General features: G+C 42.5%; 1 protein-coding gene and 1 non-coding gene across 2 annotated transcripts; one reads left to right on the top strand and one right to left on the bottom strand.

Annotated features, from left to right (window-relative positions):
- The first annotated feature begins 6,295 nt into the window (after nucleotides 1-6,295).
- Nucleotides 6,296-6,367, top strand: trnaa-ugc (transfer RNA alanine (anticodon UGC)). Its single transcript has one exon. It is a non-coding gene; the product is annotated as a tRNA-Ala (tRNA).
- A 3,493-nt stretch (nucleotides 6,368-9,860) lies between these two features.
- LOC109867906 (cytochrome b ascorbate-dependent protein 3-like) lies at nucleotides 9,861-15,773 on the bottom strand. The gene is made up of 6 exons (XM_020457228.2): nucleotides 15,559-15,773; nucleotides 15,008-15,199; nucleotides 12,916-13,124; nucleotides 12,531-12,685; nucleotides 12,002-12,164; nucleotides 9,861-11,379 (listed from the first exon to the last, which is right to left on the bottom strand). The coding sequence occupies exons 2-6, from the start codon at nucleotides 15,195-15,197 to the stop codon at nucleotides 11,356-11,358; spliced, it is 741 nt and encodes a 246-aa protein (XP_020312817.1). The 5' UTR covers nucleotides 15,198-15,199; nucleotides 15,559-15,773; the 3' UTR covers nucleotides 9,861-11,355.
- Between the last annotated feature and the right edge of the window lie 4,037 nt (nucleotides 15,774-19,810).

The raw sequence follows: 19,810 nt of genomic DNA, 5'->3' as shown, positions 1-19,810 counted from the left end.
GCCCGACCTCACATTGGGCCAATATGTAATTTGATGCTTGATTTGATCATGAATTTAGGATCTTGTGTCTCATTCCACCTTCAGGTGTCTGTCATATTTCCTCTTCTCTCTGCCATGATCCTGTTCCAGAGCCTGAGAAATAAAGGTTAGTGACTGACACACACACACACAGACCTGCAGGTTCATCTCTTTCTGAGCAATGAGAGATGACAGCTGGTGGTCAGGGTCAGCTGATGGCTGGTCTCCGCTACCCTGGCCAGCACCACTGTATCTCAGCTGGTCTATTAGAGCCTCCTGGGACTTCACAGATGCCTGCAGCTGCTCTATCAGCCTGGGAGAAAGTGAGAGACATAGAGAGATAATGACAGAAGAGGAGGGAGAGCGAGAGTACAATCCTGTAACGGGTAAGGACAAACTTAATTCATTGTGATTCCATGGAGGGAACAGATAAACCTAAGGTCTCCAGTCTCTCCTACCAGTCTCGCTCTTCCAGCAGACTGAGTAGGTCCTGGAACATCTCCGGGTACTGGTCTGGTTCCTGTTCCTTGGATAGGGGGTCAGTCTGTGGGGGTCAGCTTCCCCACCTCCACATCTTGGAAGACATTGGAGAACACTTGGTTATGGAATACATCTTCGGCCTAAATGTGTTGTTCAGATACCTTCCCTAGCTGCTGGATCTTGGTGTTGCAGTACTCTCTGAGCTGCTCCATCTGCTCTGGGTAATCTTGACTAGATCATACAAAACACAGGCAGATTAGATACAATACCAACAAATATGATTTCTAGTCAGTCAAAATGAAAGGTTCTCGGCTAAACTTACAGTGCAAGGGCAGAGACCCTCTGCAGCTGCTTCATTTCCTCTTTCAGTGTTTCAACCTCTACCTTCAGGTCAATGTTCTGTGTTGAGACAAAATCACATGTAGTTATACAGTAGGCCTGCCTGTACAGTATTCCTTCAAAGTAGTTACATGACTGTGCTGTTCATGGCTTTGTTGAGATCCGTCTCTGATCACTCACTGTTTTGTACATTTCCTCAACAGAGTCATCACACCTCTGCTGCAGCCGCTCCTCGTAGAAGAAGATGCGGAGTCTGAGGTTGAAGTTGTCCTTCTTTAGGTCAGAGATGATCTGAGAACAACAGTGTGAGGAGGAATAGCAGTGTTGGACCAGAGTTACATGTACTGCCTATCTATGGCTCTGTTGAGGCCTATTTAGAGCAGCATTTTTTTAAAGAGTGGTAAGAAATCTTTTGAATTCATGGCCCCATTTTAAATGACTAAATGTATTGAAGCCTTCATAAACCCTTTATAAAGCATTTGCATATGGGTCATATAAGTCACAAATAAGCAACTGTCATGCTATAAATGTTGGTTAAAAGGTTGCCACTATTGGCAAAGCACCAGATCACTTGTTATATCATCCATCCTTAGTACTTTGCTTATAAATCATTTGTGAAGCATTTATCTAGTTGTGCTTATAAAGACGATTATACAAACAGACTAGTCGTCATGTAGGCTAGAGTAGGTCGACGGTCCGCCCCTAGGTGGTGAGGTTAGGCACCAACACATCTGCCACACTGACCCTCAACACAGGGATCGTGCTTAGTCCACTTCTGTACTCCCTGTTCACCCACGACTGGGAGCCAGGCCTAATCAACCCAACATCAGTGCCTGACCTCACTAATGCTCTTGTGGCTGAATGGAAGCAAGTCCCCGCAGCAATGTTCCAGCATCTAGTGGAAAGCCTTCCCAGAAGAGTGGAGGCTGTTATATCAGCAACTGGGGGACCAACACCATATTAATGCCCATGATTATGGAATGAAATGTTCAACGAGCAGGTGTCCACATACTTTTGGTCATGTAGTGTATCTACCTCAATTACCTCGTACCCCTGCACATCAACTCTGTACTGGTACCCTGTGTATATAGCCAAGTTATCATCGACTCTGTACTGGTACCCTGTGTATATAGCCAGGTTATCATCGACTCTGTACTGGTACCCTGTGTATATAGCCAGGTTATCATCGACTCTGTACTGGTACCCTGTGTATATAGCCAGGTTATCATCGACTCTTTACTTTTCTATTATTTCTCTATTTTCTTTCTCTCTGCATTGTTGAGAAGGGCCCGTAAATAAGCATTTCACTGTCAGTCTACACCTGTTGTTTACAAAGCATGTGACTGCTGTGTCTGCACCTGTGTTATCTCCTTCATGGTGAATGGTCCATCGGTGGTCAGCAGGTCCAACTGCCCCAGCTCTTCTGCAAGGTCCATTTTTTTATGCTCTGCTGACAGTTTGGTTGAGTTTGAGTTGAGTTGATTTTTTTACAGGGACAGTGCACATTAATCAACGTTTCAGTAAGTGCCGGCTAATTTTCAATATAGACAATCATTGAGCAGTGAGCACACGCAGAGCAACATAGGACAAGCAAGACGTAGCATACAGACAGAGAAACATAGAACAAAAAGCAGCAAGACAAAATTCATAAAAGCAACAAAGTGTTTCCACACCTCACAAGCTACAGAAAACAGACCACATGGAAAGCGGCAATACACAGCTAGGGATTATGTTCACAAATCTGATTGACCTTTAGCCATGTCTTCATGCATTTTGTGAAAGTGTGATATGTGGTGCAGTTGTGTGTGTCTGATGGCAGTGTATTCCTGACATGGGAAGCCTTCACAGAGAAAGCTGATTTACTAAAGGTGCTTTTCCTCAAGGGAACTATACAGGTTGGCTATAGGTTTGACCTAAACACGGCCTGGTCTGGTGTTTAGCAAAAAGTATAAACCAAGCAGTGAAACAAGTAATCATGAGAATTCCACATAACATGACGTCTCATGTATAATAGTTTCTATTTGGAGTATTTCACCTGTTAGGGTGAAGAGCAGCACAACCATGTTCATATTTGATTTGAATACGTCTGCTCCTCCTGACTGCCAATGACACCAGTGTTCTTTCTAGATCTCAGCAAATATTTTGATGCCTGACTGATGTTATGTAACAATTGTCTCCTATGTAACAGCATGAAGCTTATACATTCCTTAAAAGTGATAGCTATCATTAAGAAACTTTCCCACCTTCTTTGATATCATCAGCGAGGATGAGGCGAAGCAATATATTTTTCAACTGTTTGAAGATTTGACTGATATATGCAGTGGTGATGTTAGTATGTAAATCTTGGTGTACATGTATTTTTTTAAAGATGCTTGTCAGCAAAGCCACTACACAACACAACACAATTTGCACTATAACGGTGACAAACGGTGACCACAAACTGTTAGGGCCTACATAAAAGCTGTCCCAACAGCAGAGTCCCAACAGCAGTCCCAACACCTTACCACTGCTACACCGGGCTATCAGCGGAGCCTTGTCTGGCAGTGAAACAGTTCATTCAGCCTCATTTACTGCCTTGTAAAAAAACATAGCTGATATGGCTGACTTGCTTAAACAAATGTGGTTTCTACTGACAATTGAGGTGTACAAACTATGGCATACTGTAAGGGGATGACAAGCAGATAAAAGGCAATCCGTAATTCCGATTAAGACATTAATGAGCGAGCTAGGATGTACATAGTCAATATAACTATTTGTTCAGCACTTTTGAAATGCACAGTGACAGAATTCAGAACATTGGCCATTCTTACAGTATTCTTCCCTGTATACCAAGTCAGAACCATAGGATAAATAAAGGGGGCATATAAGCAGACAATGAAAGCTCTTACAATATTCAATGATTACATTTCTCTATAACAGGCTATAGGCTACATGTGCACCACCATGTCAGAACAGTTGACGAATTTATGAGGGGAAAAGGGACCAAATTATTAGGGTGAGGCATATGGGCTACTAACAGCTTACTACACAACATACACTTAGTATTACTTTCTTAGCTACAGTATATATATCTCCCTGGCATATTACATAATTTATGCAGCAGCATACAATACATTTTTGGACTCACCTTGCTGTGCTGTGCTCACTTGAACAGGAAGGTGGCTCGGCAGTCCTTCGTGGTCAACATTTGTCATTAAACTTAGTCATCAAAGTCTGGCATTCTCTGGATTTATGGTGCTTTCAAGACAACTGGGAATTCTGAAAAAAAACATGGTAGAATCATGATGACGTCAGTGATCTTCAGGTCGGAGCTCTAGAAAGAGGCCTGAGTTCCTGACTTGCAATTCCGAGTTGGATGACTGTTCAAAACCAATTTTTCCAGTCGGAGCTGGTATTTTTCAGAGTTTCCAGTTATCTTGAACTCACTGAAATCTGAGATGTCTCAGTTCCGAGTTTCCAGTTGTTTGAGCGTGGCAGAAGATATGCTGGATTGACAGCATGGCCAATGTTGAATGTTTACCCTTTTAAGCTTTGAAAAAATCCTTAAAATCAAACTTGGGACCACACATCCAGTGCAATTAGCCACTGATTCCTTCAAAACCACTCATTGTTGAATTTGCGATTTCCAACTTTTTGTGTAATGTTTATGTCCAATGGCTGATGAGCACCAATATGTTTTATAATTTCTCTTCATATGACAAGGATTGAAAAGGACTTGCCATAAGATTGTTGACTTAATTCATGGTGATGACTGCTAGCTTGCTAGCTAAGATCAGTCCAATCAAAGCTACTGTAGATATGTGATTTGATGTCATTTTATCTGTGGCCAATGAGCTTGAGCCTTCATGGATGGGCACTTCTAATGTAAGTCTATGGCAGCACCCAAGGGGCTTGAATTCTTTAGCTCTTCCCTTAGAATTTGCAGTGACTAGTGTCCCCAGGAGTGACAGAACACTGAGCCAATCATGGCACAACTACAGAACATTACCAACCCCTACTATATCAAGAGAGACGGTTGGAGTCTTACAATGTTTAATAATCTAAAGGGGTAGGCAAGAGAATGGTCGTGGTCAAGGCAGGTAGAATGGTCAGGCATGCGGACACAGAGTCCAGAAACAGGTGTAAACGATGTGAAATGGCTAGCTAGCTAGCTGGTGCGCGCTAATAGCATTTCAATCGGTGACATCCCCCGCTCTGAAGTAGTTGTTCCAGTGTCAGTTGTTGGTGTGTGCAAAGGGTCCCTGGTTCGTGCGAGGGGACGGACGAAAGATATACTGTTTCATTGATGCTGTTGACCCGGATCATTGGTTGCTGTGGAAAAGGAGAAGGTCAAAAGGTGGGTGAGTGTAACCGATGTGAAATGGCTAGCTAGTTAGCGGTGTTGCACTCTAATAGCGTTTCAATTGGTGACGTCACTCGCTCTGAGACCTGAAGTAGTTGTTCCCCTTGCTCTTTAAGTGTTTTGGATTTTGTGGAGTGATGGGTAACGATGCTTCGGAGGGTGGTTGTTGTTGTTGATGTGTGCAGAGGGTTCCTGGTTTGAGCCCGGGTCGAGGGGACGGACGAAAGATATACTGTTACACAGGCAAGGGTCAAAACCGGGAGGACTAGAAAAAGGAAAATAGCACGCTGGTTGACTTGACTAAACATACAAGATGAACTGGCACAGAGAGACAGGAAACACAGGAATAAATACACAGGGGGAAATAAGCAACACCTGGAGGGGGTGGAGACAATAACAGGAACAGGTGAAACAGATCAGGGCGTGACACCCTACGCTCTGTATTTTCCGCTGGCTGCACTGAAAGTACTGAGCTAGGCGGAAACAGCTGCATTTTGGTGCTGCCTTACTCAGGCAAGAAAAAAGAGCCCATGTTTGTATGCGTCTTTATTAACTCAATATTATTTTATATATTTTTTAACATTGTTTGCAAACTGATATGTGACATGTATTAATGCCAAAATAAAAATGGATAAGCGGCAACCTGCCCTGAATGACGGGTCGCCACTGGATGTCCAAGATACTGACATACACGGATATTACAATGCATACACAATAAGACATTCAAGTTGAAAGCACAAGTCAAATTCATGATAACAACATGTACATTAAAGATACTCAATGTGTTGATTAATGTTTATTTACCACCATCTTTGATGGCCAAAGATCATATCCAAATATAGCCTTTCTTCTGTGATATCAAATCTCTGTTGAAATAAAACGTTGAGGTCGATGTCATGGTTTATACAGTATGTAGTATGGAGATACTGCCATCTTGTGGTAAAGGTGAAGAACAATTTTCCCGGTGTCCTCCGTAGGCAATTTAACTACAGTATATAAAAGTATACTTTTTTGGTGAAATGGCAACTGCAAAAAATTTATTTCAATGATATATTCAAAGACATGTCCAATGCTTTGTTTAGAAAACCGAATTCTTTTCTCTCCATATGTACGGAGGGGGATGTAGCTCAGTGGTAGAGCGCATGCTTTGCATGTATGAGGCCCCGGGTTCAATCCCCGGCATCTCCACAGTTGTTTTCCGAATTTTGAATAACCCATTGTTTGTCCAAATCTCTATCGATTTCACCCGTAGTTTAGTTTAGCTCAGTGTTATTGTCAAACAAAATACGTAAGCATTGCGTAAGCATTGCTTATTACCACTGCTTATTTAAACTCAGACTTGTGTTCGACTGCCCACTTAAGGCTTCCTCTCTGCATGACCACAGACCACTGAGATTGATGAAAACACAGAGATTTTTGGATTGTATGTGCAATGTAGTTGACATAAGGAATCGGTTGAAAGTAAATATGACAAATATAACATTACAGTAAATGGGTACAGTAAGTAAAAAACAGATGGCGCATCCTGATGTCCACTACAGAAGATATTTATGAACAAGATCTTATTTAATCAGTGACGTGTATTCATGGATCCAAGGGAAGCCAGGCTTCCCCAAAAAATGGACCAAGAAAATTTAAAAATAATAATAATTTATCTTTCGTCTCTCTGTGTTTCCTAATGTTCCTTAAATCCGCAAGAGGCTGAATATATCTCACAGGAGAAAGCATCCGTGCGAGCGAATCAGTGCCCCTCTGTCTCTCTATGTGTAGGCCATCTATCTGATGCTGTCTGTTGTCTCCTATCAAATCCCATTGAGACCATACCTTACTGACAGAAAAACTTGAATTGTTGCATCTCGTTGTGTTGTTGTCCTCCGGTGGCTAGCTAGTCAGCTAGCAAAAAATTGTCCCTTTCCTAAATTAGACATGGATGGAGATACGGATTTGGAATTGTGTTAGCCCTTTCCTGCAGTCAAATTACCTAGTGGCCTCATGGGTGCAATATTAATATTTTTCATAACTTTATAATTTTTTAAACGCCGAAGATCCCGTGTTCCTATGTCAAACGGTAAAGTGTAATATTGGGATGCAAACTCAAAATTGAATACATTTGAACTCTATATCTGACATGGTACAGATTTTTTGTAAGCCCATAACCATGTATGTGAGGTGTATACTTAGATTTGTTTAAGACTTCCAAGAAACACACTGTGACCCTGATTTAGCCCACTGCATTATTAAGACCCCCGATTCTTGGTCTGAACATTAACAAGCATCACTTGCGGCGCAGATTTAGGAACACAAAGAACGTATATCAGGAGAAATCATTTAAAAAACTGACGCCCATACTTCCATGTTACACTGCTTGTTTACGGAAAACAGACGGAAGACAGAGTGGACTACCTGTGCTAATTAGCTATTGCTGTCTCCAAACACCTGTGTGTAAATGGAAGATGGACACCACAAACTTGTTGTCACTGAAAAATACTGTTGGCTGCAACTGTGTTAAAACCAGTTAAAACAGTGTACTTTTAGTGTGTATTTTGTGAAATAAGTGTAAAATTATTTTGATGTGATATGAAAGTAGAGGGATTTATGGTTCTAGAACCGTACTTCAATTGAGAATCGATTCAGGTTTAGATGGAGTATTTGGCTGTTTTGGCTTCCAGAGCCAATTCACCTTTAAACAGAACATTTAAGGTCCTTGGACTATAAGGAATAATGGTAGGCTCCTTTAGTCCATTATTGGGCTAACGCCTGCCTAACACCTGCCCTCGCCGTCATTAACAGAACTGCGGAAAAGCAGTGCCCGACAGGCAGGGGGGCGAAGGACACTGTCTACCGTTGTCCTAACTAGTTAGCTACTGTTGTCGCCACCAGCTCTTATTTTTCCTATGTGGGGTTTATCGGCAATTGGCATCCAACGTTATGGTGCATTCCCATCACTTACAGTACTGGAGCGCCCGCCTCCCGCCTGTGTACTGGAGTTCTAGCTGAAAAATGTACCAATAGAGGTATAAATCAAATCATCAAATCAAATTTTATTTGTCACATACACATGGTTAGCAGATGTTAATGCGAGTGTAGCGAAATGCTTGTGCCTCTAGTTCCGACAATGCAATAATAACCAACGAGTAATCTAACCTAACAATTCCACAACTACTACCTTATACACACAAGTGTAAAGGGATAAAGAATATGTACATAAAGATATATGAATGAGGGATGGTACAGAATGGCATAGGCAAGATGCAGTAGATGGTATCGAGTACAGTAAATACATATGAGATGAGTAATGTAGGGTATGTAAACATAAAAGTGGCATAGTTTAAAGTGGCTAGTGATACATGTATTACATAAAGATGGCAAGATGCAGTAGATGATCTAGAGTACAGTATATACATATACATATGAGATGAGTAATGTAGGGTATGTAAACATTATATTAAGTGGCATTGTTTAAAGTGGCTAGTGATACATTTTTTCCATCAATTTCCATCATTAAAGTGAGCTGGAGTTGAGTCAGTATGTTGGCAGCAGCCCCTCAATGTTAGTGTTGGCTGTTTAACAGTCTCGGTCCCTCCTTTTGATGCACCTGTACTGACCTCGCCTTCTGGATGATAGCGGGATGAACAGGCAGTGGCTCGGGTGGATGTTGTCCTTGATGATCTTTATGGCCTTCCTGTGATATCGGGTGGTGTAGGTGTCCTGGAGGGCAGGTAGTTTGCCCCCGGTGATGCGTTGTGCAGACCTCACTACCCTCTGGAGAGCCTTACGGTTGTGGGCGGAGCAGTTGCCGTACCAGGCGGTGATACAGCCCGACAGGATGCTCTCGATTGTGCATCTGTAGAAGTTTGTGAGTGCTTTTGGTGACAAGCCAAATTTCTTCAGCCTTCTGAGGTTGAAGAGGCGCTGCTGCGCCTTCTTCACAACGCTGTCTGTGTGGGTGGACCAATTCAGTTTGTCCGTGATGTGTACGCCGAGGAACTTAAAACTTTAAAGCTTACTACCCTCTCCACTACTGTCCCGTCGATGTGAATAGTTGGGTGCTCCCTCTGCTGTTTCCTGAAGTCCACGATCATCTCCTTTGTTTTGTTGACGTTGAGTGTGATGTTATTTTCCTGACACCACACTCCGAGGGCCCTCACCTCCTCCCTGTAGGCCGTCTTGTCATTGTTGGTAATCAAGCCTCACACTCTAGTGTCGTCCGCAAACTTGATGATTGAGTTGGTGGCGTGCAAGGCCACGCAGTCGTGGGTGAGTCCAGGAGAGGGCTCAGAACGCATTCTTGAGGGGCCCCAGTGTTGAGGACCAGCAGGGTGGAGATGTTGTTACCTACCCTCACCACCTGGGGGCGGCCCGTCAGGAAGTCCAGTACCCAGTTGCACAGGGCGGGGTCGAGACCCAGGGTCTCGAGCTTGATGACGAGTTTGTAGGGTACTATGGTGTTAAATGCTGAGCTGTAGTCGATGAACATCATTCTAAAGAGGGGTTCCTGCAGATGACGGATTGCCCATATGCAGGAACGCCTCAAATTGCAGGCCGCAATTACACCCTTCTTGATTATCCTTTCAAAGGTACAACAGGATTTAACACAGTGGCATGTATAATGGCCTCAAAGATATGAATAAAAAACTATGTCCATTAAAGTGGACAAAAATTATTTGCTGGGTTTCAGGAGGATATGGCAACTTTAATAAACATTTCACAAAACACGACCAATTTTCATTGCAAAGAGAGTATAGTGTTTTTAGTACATTATTATGATACAGTTTTAACAGAGAGAGCAGGATCAGGCATGATTAAATCAGCCTCTTAGGGCAGTATCCTGAATATCCGGATGACTGACGTGCCCAAAGTAAACTGCCTGTTACTCAGGCCCAGAAGCTAGGCCGGTAGCATTGGTAGCATTGGATAGAAAACACTCTGACGTTTCCAAGATGGTTAAAATAATGTCTGTGAGTATAACAGAATCCTAGAGAAGTTAAGCTTCTAAATGATGTAAGACACTTGTATGTTCATGAATGTTTAATATTACAATTTTGTCATTTGAATTTGGCGTCTCCAACTTCATCGGATGTTGTCCATTTTGATCCCGCTAGCGGCATCCAAGCCCTAAAAGAGCTTTTAAGAATGGACTATGCAGTTGTACAGCCTAATAATTGTATGGTATAGGGCCTATAGATCATTTCCTACATGAATATGTCACTTTGATTAGTCTTGCCTTCCAGGTCACCTACTTAGTCATTTTGGAAATATATATTATTTTCTGGAATGACTACATGTACCCATCTCATTGTTATTTGTCACACCCTGATGTTTCACCTGTCTTTGTGATTGTCTCCACCCCCCTCCTGGTGTCGCCCATCTTACCCATTATCCCCTGTGTATTTGTACCGGTGTTGACTATTCTGCCTGCCCTGAGCCTGCCTCCCGTCCTGTGCCTTTGCCCCACCTATCTGGATAACCGACCTCTGCCTGCCCTGAGCCTGCCTCCCGTCCTGTGCCTTTGCCCCACCTATCTGGATAACCGACCTCTGCCTGCCCTGAGCCTGCCTCCCGTCCTGTGCCTTTGCCCCACCTATCTGGATAACCGACCTCTGCCTGCCCTGAGCCTGCCCCTGTTCGATTAATAAACTGTTGTTACTTCGACGTTGTCTGCATCTGGGTCTTACCTGACATGTGATAGTTATTACATTATTAGAGACACACAAATTGCTTTTGCACCCACCATGCATCATGTCAGCAATGGTCATATGTGGTGAAATGTGTATATTTTGGGATGTGAGCACTCAGTTTTTTTTTTTCCTGACAAAAATTAGTTTTGGTTCAAAAGGTTGTCAATAAAGTGGTGAATTATTGTTCTATACTAGTATTCTTTATTAGCCCAACACCTATGTTTTTAAGGATGTGTGAATGACTACAAACTTTTCTATAGGGCTTATACCACACAATAAGGCTTTAATGCACATAGTCTCCCGTATACTATAGGCGGTATAGAGTAAAAACATTGCATGTCAGTCATCATGTCATTATGTCACGTGTAACTACTACCACAGCTGGTGTTCTGAGACACAGGAGGGAACATCAGAGTGTTCTTTGTCTCCAATTGATCCATTATCCAAAAATAGAAAAGGGCAGGGAGAAAGAAGAGAACACCAAGGTCTTCTACTTCTTCAGTTGTCCTCCGGAAGCAATGACTGGAGTAAAAGCATAAAAATGACAACTATAATTCCAAGCACAGTAGGCTACAGCCAATAAAAAAGCATCAGGGCCGGTATTCATAAAGCATCTCAGAGTAGGAGTGATGATCTAGGATCGGTGAACATAATGAATAAGATTACATGGATAGGGGGGACAACATTGGCAAGCATTTAGCTCAGTCTCAATTACAAAAGCCAGCTAGGTCTGTTTGTGTCCTTTGAAAAATGAACTGCACAAATCCTTTGTCATTGTCACAATAGGTGCATTTCAGATTCACATTTTTTCTGTGCAGGTCTGTAGAGATTATAGAATCAGTCATTATATCATGTTGATGTGGATCCACCTGCATTGCTTGCTGTTTGGGGTTTTAGGCTGGGTTTCTGTACAGCACTTTGAGATATCAGCTGATGTACGAAGGGCTATATAAATACATTTGATTTGATTTGATTTGATTTGATCCTATAGATAATAAATACTTGTCCAGGTATTGTAAAGGTCTGATAATCTGCACAGACCTGCTTAGAAAATATGTATCTGAAACACACCCGATAACCTGGCTATCCCAGAAACAGTCTGTCACTCAGTCTAGGATATTACTGCAGACAGCAAAATACTCACTCTAGAGCTCTCCTCCCCTGGCTCCAGCCTATTCCACCTCTGGTTGGACAGGATTCCAAGGACCACCAATCCAAAGGCCACGATTAGGACACCCAGGAAGTTAGCAAACAAGGCCTCTGCAGGATGTGAGGAATAGGCTGCGGTGCTGTTGCTGTTGCCATTGCTGAATAGAGAGATAAACCCTCAAATTAATGACATCTCCTTTCATGGAGTCACTGAAGTTAAAGGGAAAGGCCTGGGAACCAATCTGTTTCTGTGAACCAACTCTTTCGTCAATGTCAAGAGTTTTGGGGCACCAAGGCTAAGGAAATACTACAATGAAATTGCTTTTATGCTCTTATAAGTTGTCAAACCTAATTTTGTTCTGTAAAATGTAAAGTTCTTTAATTTATCCATAACTGTGAATATTTCATGTAGCCTAAAGCTTTTCAATGTCACATAGGCATTTATACAGAAAATCATTGTGTAGATTGTTGGACCAATGTAGTTAGTTGTTATTGGTGGAGGATCAGCGTTTTTAGTCACTCACAGAGCAAGGAGCAGTTTTTCGTTGATGCCAGAGAGACAGGAGGCCAGGCTGAGGATAAAGATGGCCATGCCCATCCAGGCGTGAACTGGTTTCAGGAGCTTACGGAACCCGAGAGGAGAGCAGGGAGACAGGAAACCAACCAGGCCAAGAAGCCACTGACCAATGACAAGGGAAGGAAAAGGGTTGAGCAAGATGGGTTGCGTCAAATGAGCTTGAGGTAGAAAAGCTGCCCAATGTGTAATTTGAACCTTGAGCACAGGTACATGAATTTTTTTTAAATTAGGGTCTGAACATGAAAAAGTTACTAGAGCCCAGAGTTTCCCCTGGTCAGTTCACATGGGTCAGGGAAAAAACCTGGTCCCTGCCCAACGTCTCCCCCTCCTACCTGGGCAGTGAACAGGACTACGGTGCAGATGCCCACCCAGCTGTGGAGGGAATACAGGTTGGGGATGTGGTAGCCTGTATGGAAGTCAAACACAGCACACAGCCCAAGGATGGACAGGATCAGGGAGGACAGCAGCAGAGCAGCGTGCACCAGCTTCCAGTGCTGCTTCCTCTGACTCCAGGTAAAGGGGATGCGATATAGGATAGCCGCTACAGACAACACACATACACATACACAGACACACACACACACACACACACACACACACACACACACACACACACACACACACACACACACACACACACACACACACACACACACACACACACACACACACACACACACACACACACACACACACACACACACACACACAGACAGAAAGAGGGAATACTTTTAGGTCAACCTTTCCCAGATGGTGGGATGTATTATCTCCGCTCTGTGTTTGTCTCTTCTGGGTGCACTAGCCTGTCCTACCACATGTAACATGACCCCTCCCACATGTTATTCCATAGAGTTTATAACCACTTAGTATTTATAACCACTCCAAGACCTATATGGATACTTACAATAATGTACTGGTACACAGTCACATCATTGAGGAACGCTACAGTGCAAGGTCAGTTGAAGGTCACTAATAAAGTAAATACAAAAGACTGGGAGTGGGGGGACTTGGGAAGAGTATAGTGTATTAATTGTTTAATGTATACTAAGTGACATGGGGATGTAGGGAGACTGAAGATTGGAAGATTGCCATGGCACAAATGGTGCCTTCAGAAAGTATTCACACCCCTTGACTTATTCCACAAAAAACTGTGTTACAACATGAATTCAAAATTGATTGCATTTTGATTTTGTGTCACTGACCTACACACAATAACCCATACTGTCAAAGTGAAATTAAGTTTCTAGAAATGTTTGGAAATTAATACAAAGCGAAAAGCTGAAATGTCTTGAGACAATAAGTATTCAACCCCATTTGATATGGCAAGCCTAATCAGGTAGTAGGATGGATGAGTGGGCGTATGACGCGAACATCAATCAATCCAGCGATTGCGAGTTTAAATCTCATCACGGACAACTGTAGCAATTTAGCTATTTAGGAACTTTTCAACTAGTTACTACTTTTTTAGCTACTTTGAAACTACTTAGTATGTTAGCTAACCCTTTCCCTAACCCTAACTTTGACCCTTTTAGCTAACCCTTCCCCTAACCTTAACCTTAACCCTTCCCCTGACCTTAACCCTTTAACCTAACTCCTAACCTTAACCCTAACCCCTAGCCTAGTTAACGTTAGCCAGCGAGCATACTAAATGGAGTGTTGGAATTATATACAGAATAATAGGAAATGCTCAGAGACCAGATTGACAGGTTGGTCAAAGCGCTCCTGTTGGAAGTATTTCGTTTTTTGGTGTAGTTTAAAAAGCCTTTATTATCTTGGCTTTGTGATAGACCTTGTGGAGATGATACCTGACCTGGATCCAAATAGAAGGCCAGGTCTATTTATTTTCTTTCAAATACTTTAGACGCGTTTGATTTAGCTTGGCACAATAGAAACAGTGGAATCAAGTACACACGTAAGAAATTGAAAGAAACCAAATTCAAACAAGTTTTTAGAGAGAACCCTCAAAGGAGAAAACAATTTTAAAATTTTCCAAACGGAGGTTTGTTTTTGTCACGCCTGCTCCCGCTCCCCCTCTCTGGCGCTCGAGGGCGCCAGGCGGCCCATCATCACACACCTGTCAACATCGTTATGCGCATCAGCGCTTCATTGGACTCCATCACTTTATTGATTGCCCCCTCTATATCTGTCTATTACTCAGTTTGGTCCCAGTGTCAGCATTAATGTCGTTATGTTCCCCCCCTCCAGACGCGTTTTGTTTCATGTCTGGTATTTATTAAATATTCACTCCCTGTACTTACTTCTCGTTTCTAATTTACAATCTGCCCTGCTATAATTTCCATAATTTCTTGCTTTTGTCCACACAGTATGAAGCAATCTGAGATGTTCCATTAAATGAAAATATGAAATACTGGTGATTGAATTAAATGTATTATGGTCATTATCATAATCATTATTGTGACCCACCATTCCCATACAGGACTACCAGGCCAGTCACCATGAGCACGGGATGCCAGTTGAACTGCAGAAAGGACGCATCCCAGGCAAAGCCACCACGCCACTCGATGTTCCAGTAACTGACAAACACCACACACAGCAGTCCCAGACACAGGCACAACACGTAGGTCCCATAGAACAACACTGTGGAGGAGATCATGTCTGTGTGTGTTTGTGTTTGTGTTTGTGGTGGGTTGTGTGTGTGTGTGTGTAAAAGAGTCAGTGAGAGAGAGAGAGAGAGAGAGAGAGAGAGAGAGTGAATGAGAGCGTGAGAGTGAGCGAGTGAGACAGAGTGAATGAGAGTGAGAGCGACAGAGAGACAGAGAGAGAGAGAGAGAGAGAGAGGGATGGATGGATAACAATTACCATTAACTTTATCTTGAAAAAGCAAAGATTATGTATAAGTACATAATAAGTAAGCATGACATAACAGCTTAAACAGCATAAAACATGGTTAAAGGTTAATGACATTATATACATTTTATTTAGTAGTACTATCAAGGGAAAGTATCATCACTTACCTACTTTGATGAAATTGTTCTTTGCCCTTGTTTTGTTCTTTTCCCTCCTTCTCTGTTCTCACAAATGTTTTATCAGCCAGTCCCCATGTTACAGAGAAACACAAATTAAAGCTCCCTGCTCGTTTGCCATCCAGTGCAGGAACATTCCCCTAAAATCTGTGTCTGAGATCCTTACTAATGAAGATTGAGTTAGACGGTCTTTTCCCTCCCCTAACTCCTGGAGATCATGACTTTGTAAGTGCTTCCTCTTTCCTAAAAAGCTATTTGTGGGTCAAGGAAAACAAATGTTGGATGTCATTGAAAAACATTTTTCATAACATGTTTTCTGCCAAGTCATTGTAGATCGAAGGGGCAGCATCACAAAGGCGTCTGTGTGAATGAGTTAAACTATGTAATCTGAATTGCCACAGAGCTGGACCATGGAGAAGGTTAGACAGAGGAGCGCGTAACTCTCTGATTTGAGCTGGAACAGATGACCATAGAAGGAACACAAGGCCTATCACACAGGGGTAACAGGACACACGTTAACTGGGAGACAAAATAGAGACATGCAAAACATTCTTTCACTACCCAATAATGAAGAGCACAGTGCTCATACACTGAAGAATTCCCCAAGAGCATGAAGTCATCTAACAGTTTTATTTGAAGGATACAGAAGAATACAGGTTTTTCAGAAGCTGTCAATGATACCAACGTCCCTAAATAAGTGACATAGATTTAGTTAAATTTCTCTGAAAGATGAGTCAACATTCAGATGTTCAGGTACAAATGTGCATTTTCATGTTTGTGAGGTGTTTTGCGATGTGTTCTGTGTTGGTATGACAGCTTGTTAAGATGTGTGAGAAGTGTAAAAAAAAAATACATATTTGAAAAGCCTTCTTTTTCAATGGCATGTTTGTTCAAATGAACAGATTCAAAATCAGGGAAACAACCTTAGTGAATGCCTGACAATGGCCAATGTCGGAACTGGTCAAAGCACCTTCTAATGATATTAACCAAAGAGTACAGTTTCAATGGGATCAATCATAGCTATAGCTATACATCATATAAGATGAAAGACACAGGAGAGGACAAAGCCATGCACGGAACAATCTGTCTGGAACATATGTTTTCATCGTTCTCGTCCTCCACAAAGACAGAGATAAATTTGTTCTCCACCCAAGGCAGCTCTTGACTCTGCAAGGCCAGCACACGGACACACTGCACGTCTTTCCTGAAGTTGAACTTCTTGCCACCGGGCTGCTGCTGCAGCTTGGTCAATGTGTCACTGCTGCCAGCGGCAGCATTGGAGACAATGAAGGCATCGATCTCTAGCTTGGCATTGGACAGGAAAGCACGGATGTTCATCTTGCTCTGGTTGTTGAGGTGGCTGGCAGTGTTGGTGTTCCCCATTTTGCGACTGTTGGTCAGCTGTAGAGAGGAGTGATAGGAGCAGTTAGAGTAGGCCAGGGGTGTGTTCATTAATGTGATACGTTTGGAGCGTTCCAGATAGAAACGTAATGGACAGAATTGACACAAATCCCTATTCTACATGATGGACAATTATAAATGTTCTGCACCATACATTTATATCTGGACGTATTGTAACGTTGCACTCAATTTAACAGGCCCCTGTTGTCGGCTACAGTCTGTAATACAATGATATCTTTTTCATTTCTCTCTCTCTGGTGAAGAGCTCTCGTATAATATGACAACTTTATATCCTCATGACATGTTAAATGTCAACAGATGCTGTCGTTACACCCACTCAAATGGCCTGTTTACTTAACGGTAGTGGAATCCTCAAAAGTGACTGACCCTCAGCTGACTTGATGTGGACCGTTGGACAAAAATTCACTGACTAGCACAGGAAAGATTCAACCATGGGTCACACTTTCCCTGTGTCTGATGAGAGGAACAGTGAGATGAATTGAAAGTCATTTCTTCCTCTCCTCTTCTCCAGGGGAAGGACTCCCTCCCTCCCGGTCGAGACAAAGGGAGGTCTGTCCTCCATCTGAGAGTTAAATGGTCTCCCACTGAGTCACTCCTCACCTCTCCTCTTCTCCAGGGGAAGGACTCCCTCCCTCCCGGTCGAGACAAAGGGAGGTCTGTCCTCCATTTGAGAGTTAAATGGTCTCCCACTGAGTCACTCCTCACCTCTCCTCTTCTCCAGGGGAAGGACTCCCTCCCTCCCGGTCGAGACAAAGGGAGGTCTGTCCTCCATCTGAGAGTTAAATGGTCTCCCACTGAGTCACTCCTCACCTCTCCTCTTCTCCAGGGGAAGGACTCCCTCCCTCCAGGTCGAGACAAATGGAGGTCTGTCCTCCATCTGAGAGTTAAATGGTCTCCCACTGAGTCACTCCTCACCTCTCCTCTTCTCCAGGGGAAGGACTCCCTCCCTCCCAGTCGAGACAAAGGGAGGTCTGTCCGCAATCTGAAAGTTAAATGGTCTCCCACTGAGTCACTCCTCACCTCTCCTTTCCTTACTTGTCATTATCCTTAGATTTCTACAATTCGTTGCTCTGTCCTCTTCTCACCTTTGAAAGGACAAAATGGGAGCATGGTGACATTTGATGTTGACAGGAAATGTCAAAATAGAGAATGTAAGATGCTCTTTTGTTGAGGTCTTATTAAAGAATCTTATTGTAACGTTCGTCGTCCTTGTCTGAGGGGGAGTAGGAGAGATCGGACCAATATGCAGCGTGGTACGTGTCCATGTTAATATTTATTCAACAGAGAACACTAAACAAAAGAACGGAGAATGAAACGAAACAGTTCTGTAAGGTGACACTAAACAGAAAACAACTACGCACAAATCAAGTGGGGAAAAACAGGCTACCTAAATATGGATCTCAATCAGAGACAATGATTGACAGCTGCCTCTGATTGAGAACCATACCAGGCCAAACACAAAACCCAAACTAGAACAACACATAGAATGCCCACCCCAACTCACGCCCTGACCAACCTAAACAAGAAACATAACAAAGGAACTAAGGTCTGGACGTGACAGTTATTTTGACGTCATCATGTCCTTCAATCATCTGGAACAGGACAAATCTGATATCTGTCACCATATTTACCATATTTATCAATGATTTAAGCTGTTGTAACATCTTACCATGCTAACATCTTTTCTGTGTTATTTCAGGGATATCCCACTTACCTTGATTTGAAGTAGTTTGAAGTGTGAGAGTTGCTGAGTTGTTGAAACGCTGAAGAACACTTATGTAGGGATGATGCTGGTCAGACACTGAGGCTATCATTCTGGCTTGGTCCAAAGTCCTCTGATGGTATGCAAATATCATCACACCAATGACACAGCACTTATTAACTCAAGTAAGAAAAATGCACACCTGATATGGTCAAGTGCTGGCTGTTAACAATTTCCTTAACATGTACAGGGCCCAGTAAAAAATCTAGTCAAAACCCAACAACTTTTACTGAGAAAAATAAACAATTTTTTACAAAAATGCATAATGCATAAAAGCGTAATAATAGTCAATAGACAAAAAACACATGCATTCTGGACCACTCTCAATTCCTTCGTCAGTCTATGTAAATAAATGTCAGCCATAAAATAAATAAACGTAAAGGTTCTGTCATCATCTACCCAGACTGCCCTCTTATTGTCCCTCGATGGCAGATCCACTCTTGAGCGGTGAAATGACGTGGAGCCAGTGTGTGTTTGAACACTGTTCCAGGGCAGACAGAAACCCTTCAGACCACTTGATTGTCCCCTTAGTGTTTCTCTGAAAGGGTTGTGTCAATTGCAGTCGGACATGTGGAGTGTGGACTATTCATGCACGGTTTCACAGCCATCTCTTTCTGCTGCTGACACACTCACTCCACTTACCTTTCACTCTCCTCTCCTTCCACTCCATCATACCTCCTATCCTACCATAGCTCAGCCCAGATATTCACTTAGAGAAAATCAAGTTGTCAAGATACTGTATATAACTTTAAAAACGAACTGAAATACAGCCGGTATGATGCTGCGTTTTGTAAGGTTATTTAGCTAAATACATTATACCAGCTGTATTTCTGTATTTTGAAAGATATATATCTTGAAAACTTGATGACATGCAAAACATTTTTGGACTTTAACAACAATGGACTGATGAAACAAATACCAAAATATCATTTTGGGGGGAAATTTTCCTTTCATGAAAATGACATTTTCAATGTATTCCTAAAGATCCTAATGAGTCTTGGAAATACTCTTTCTAACTGTATCTTTTCAAAGTTGGACTTTGTTAAGGTGTAATGAAGC

Source organism: Oncorhynchus kisutch, linkage group LG23 (assembly GCF_002021735.2).
Source record: "Oncorhynchus kisutch isolate 150728-3 linkage group LG23, Okis_V2, whole genome shotgun sequence".
In the NCBI taxonomy this organism is placed as follows: Eukaryota; Metazoa; Chordata; class Actinopteri; order Salmoniformes; family Salmonidae; genus Oncorhynchus; species Oncorhynchus kisutch.
Note: the sequence above shows the minus strand (reverse complement) of the source record. Positions and strands in the feature narration are given on the sequence as shown.

What these genes read in the sequence shown, in the direction of transcription:
- LOC109867906 (XM_020457228.2), bottom strand. Translation starts at nt 15,197, where the DNA reads ATGATCTCCTCCACAGTGTTGTTCTATGGGACCTACGTGTTGTGCCTG. An exon ending in GGTAGTCCTGTATGGGAATG is followed by an intron (nt 13,125 to 15,007) that starts GTGGGTCACAAT and finishes TGTTGTCTGTAG; the next exon opens with CGGCTATCCTATATCGCATC. An exon ending in GAAAAACTGCTCCTTGCTCT is followed by an intron (nt 12,165 to 12,530) that starts GTGAGTGACTAA and finishes CTCTCTATTCAG; the next exon opens with CAATGGCAACAGCAACAGCA.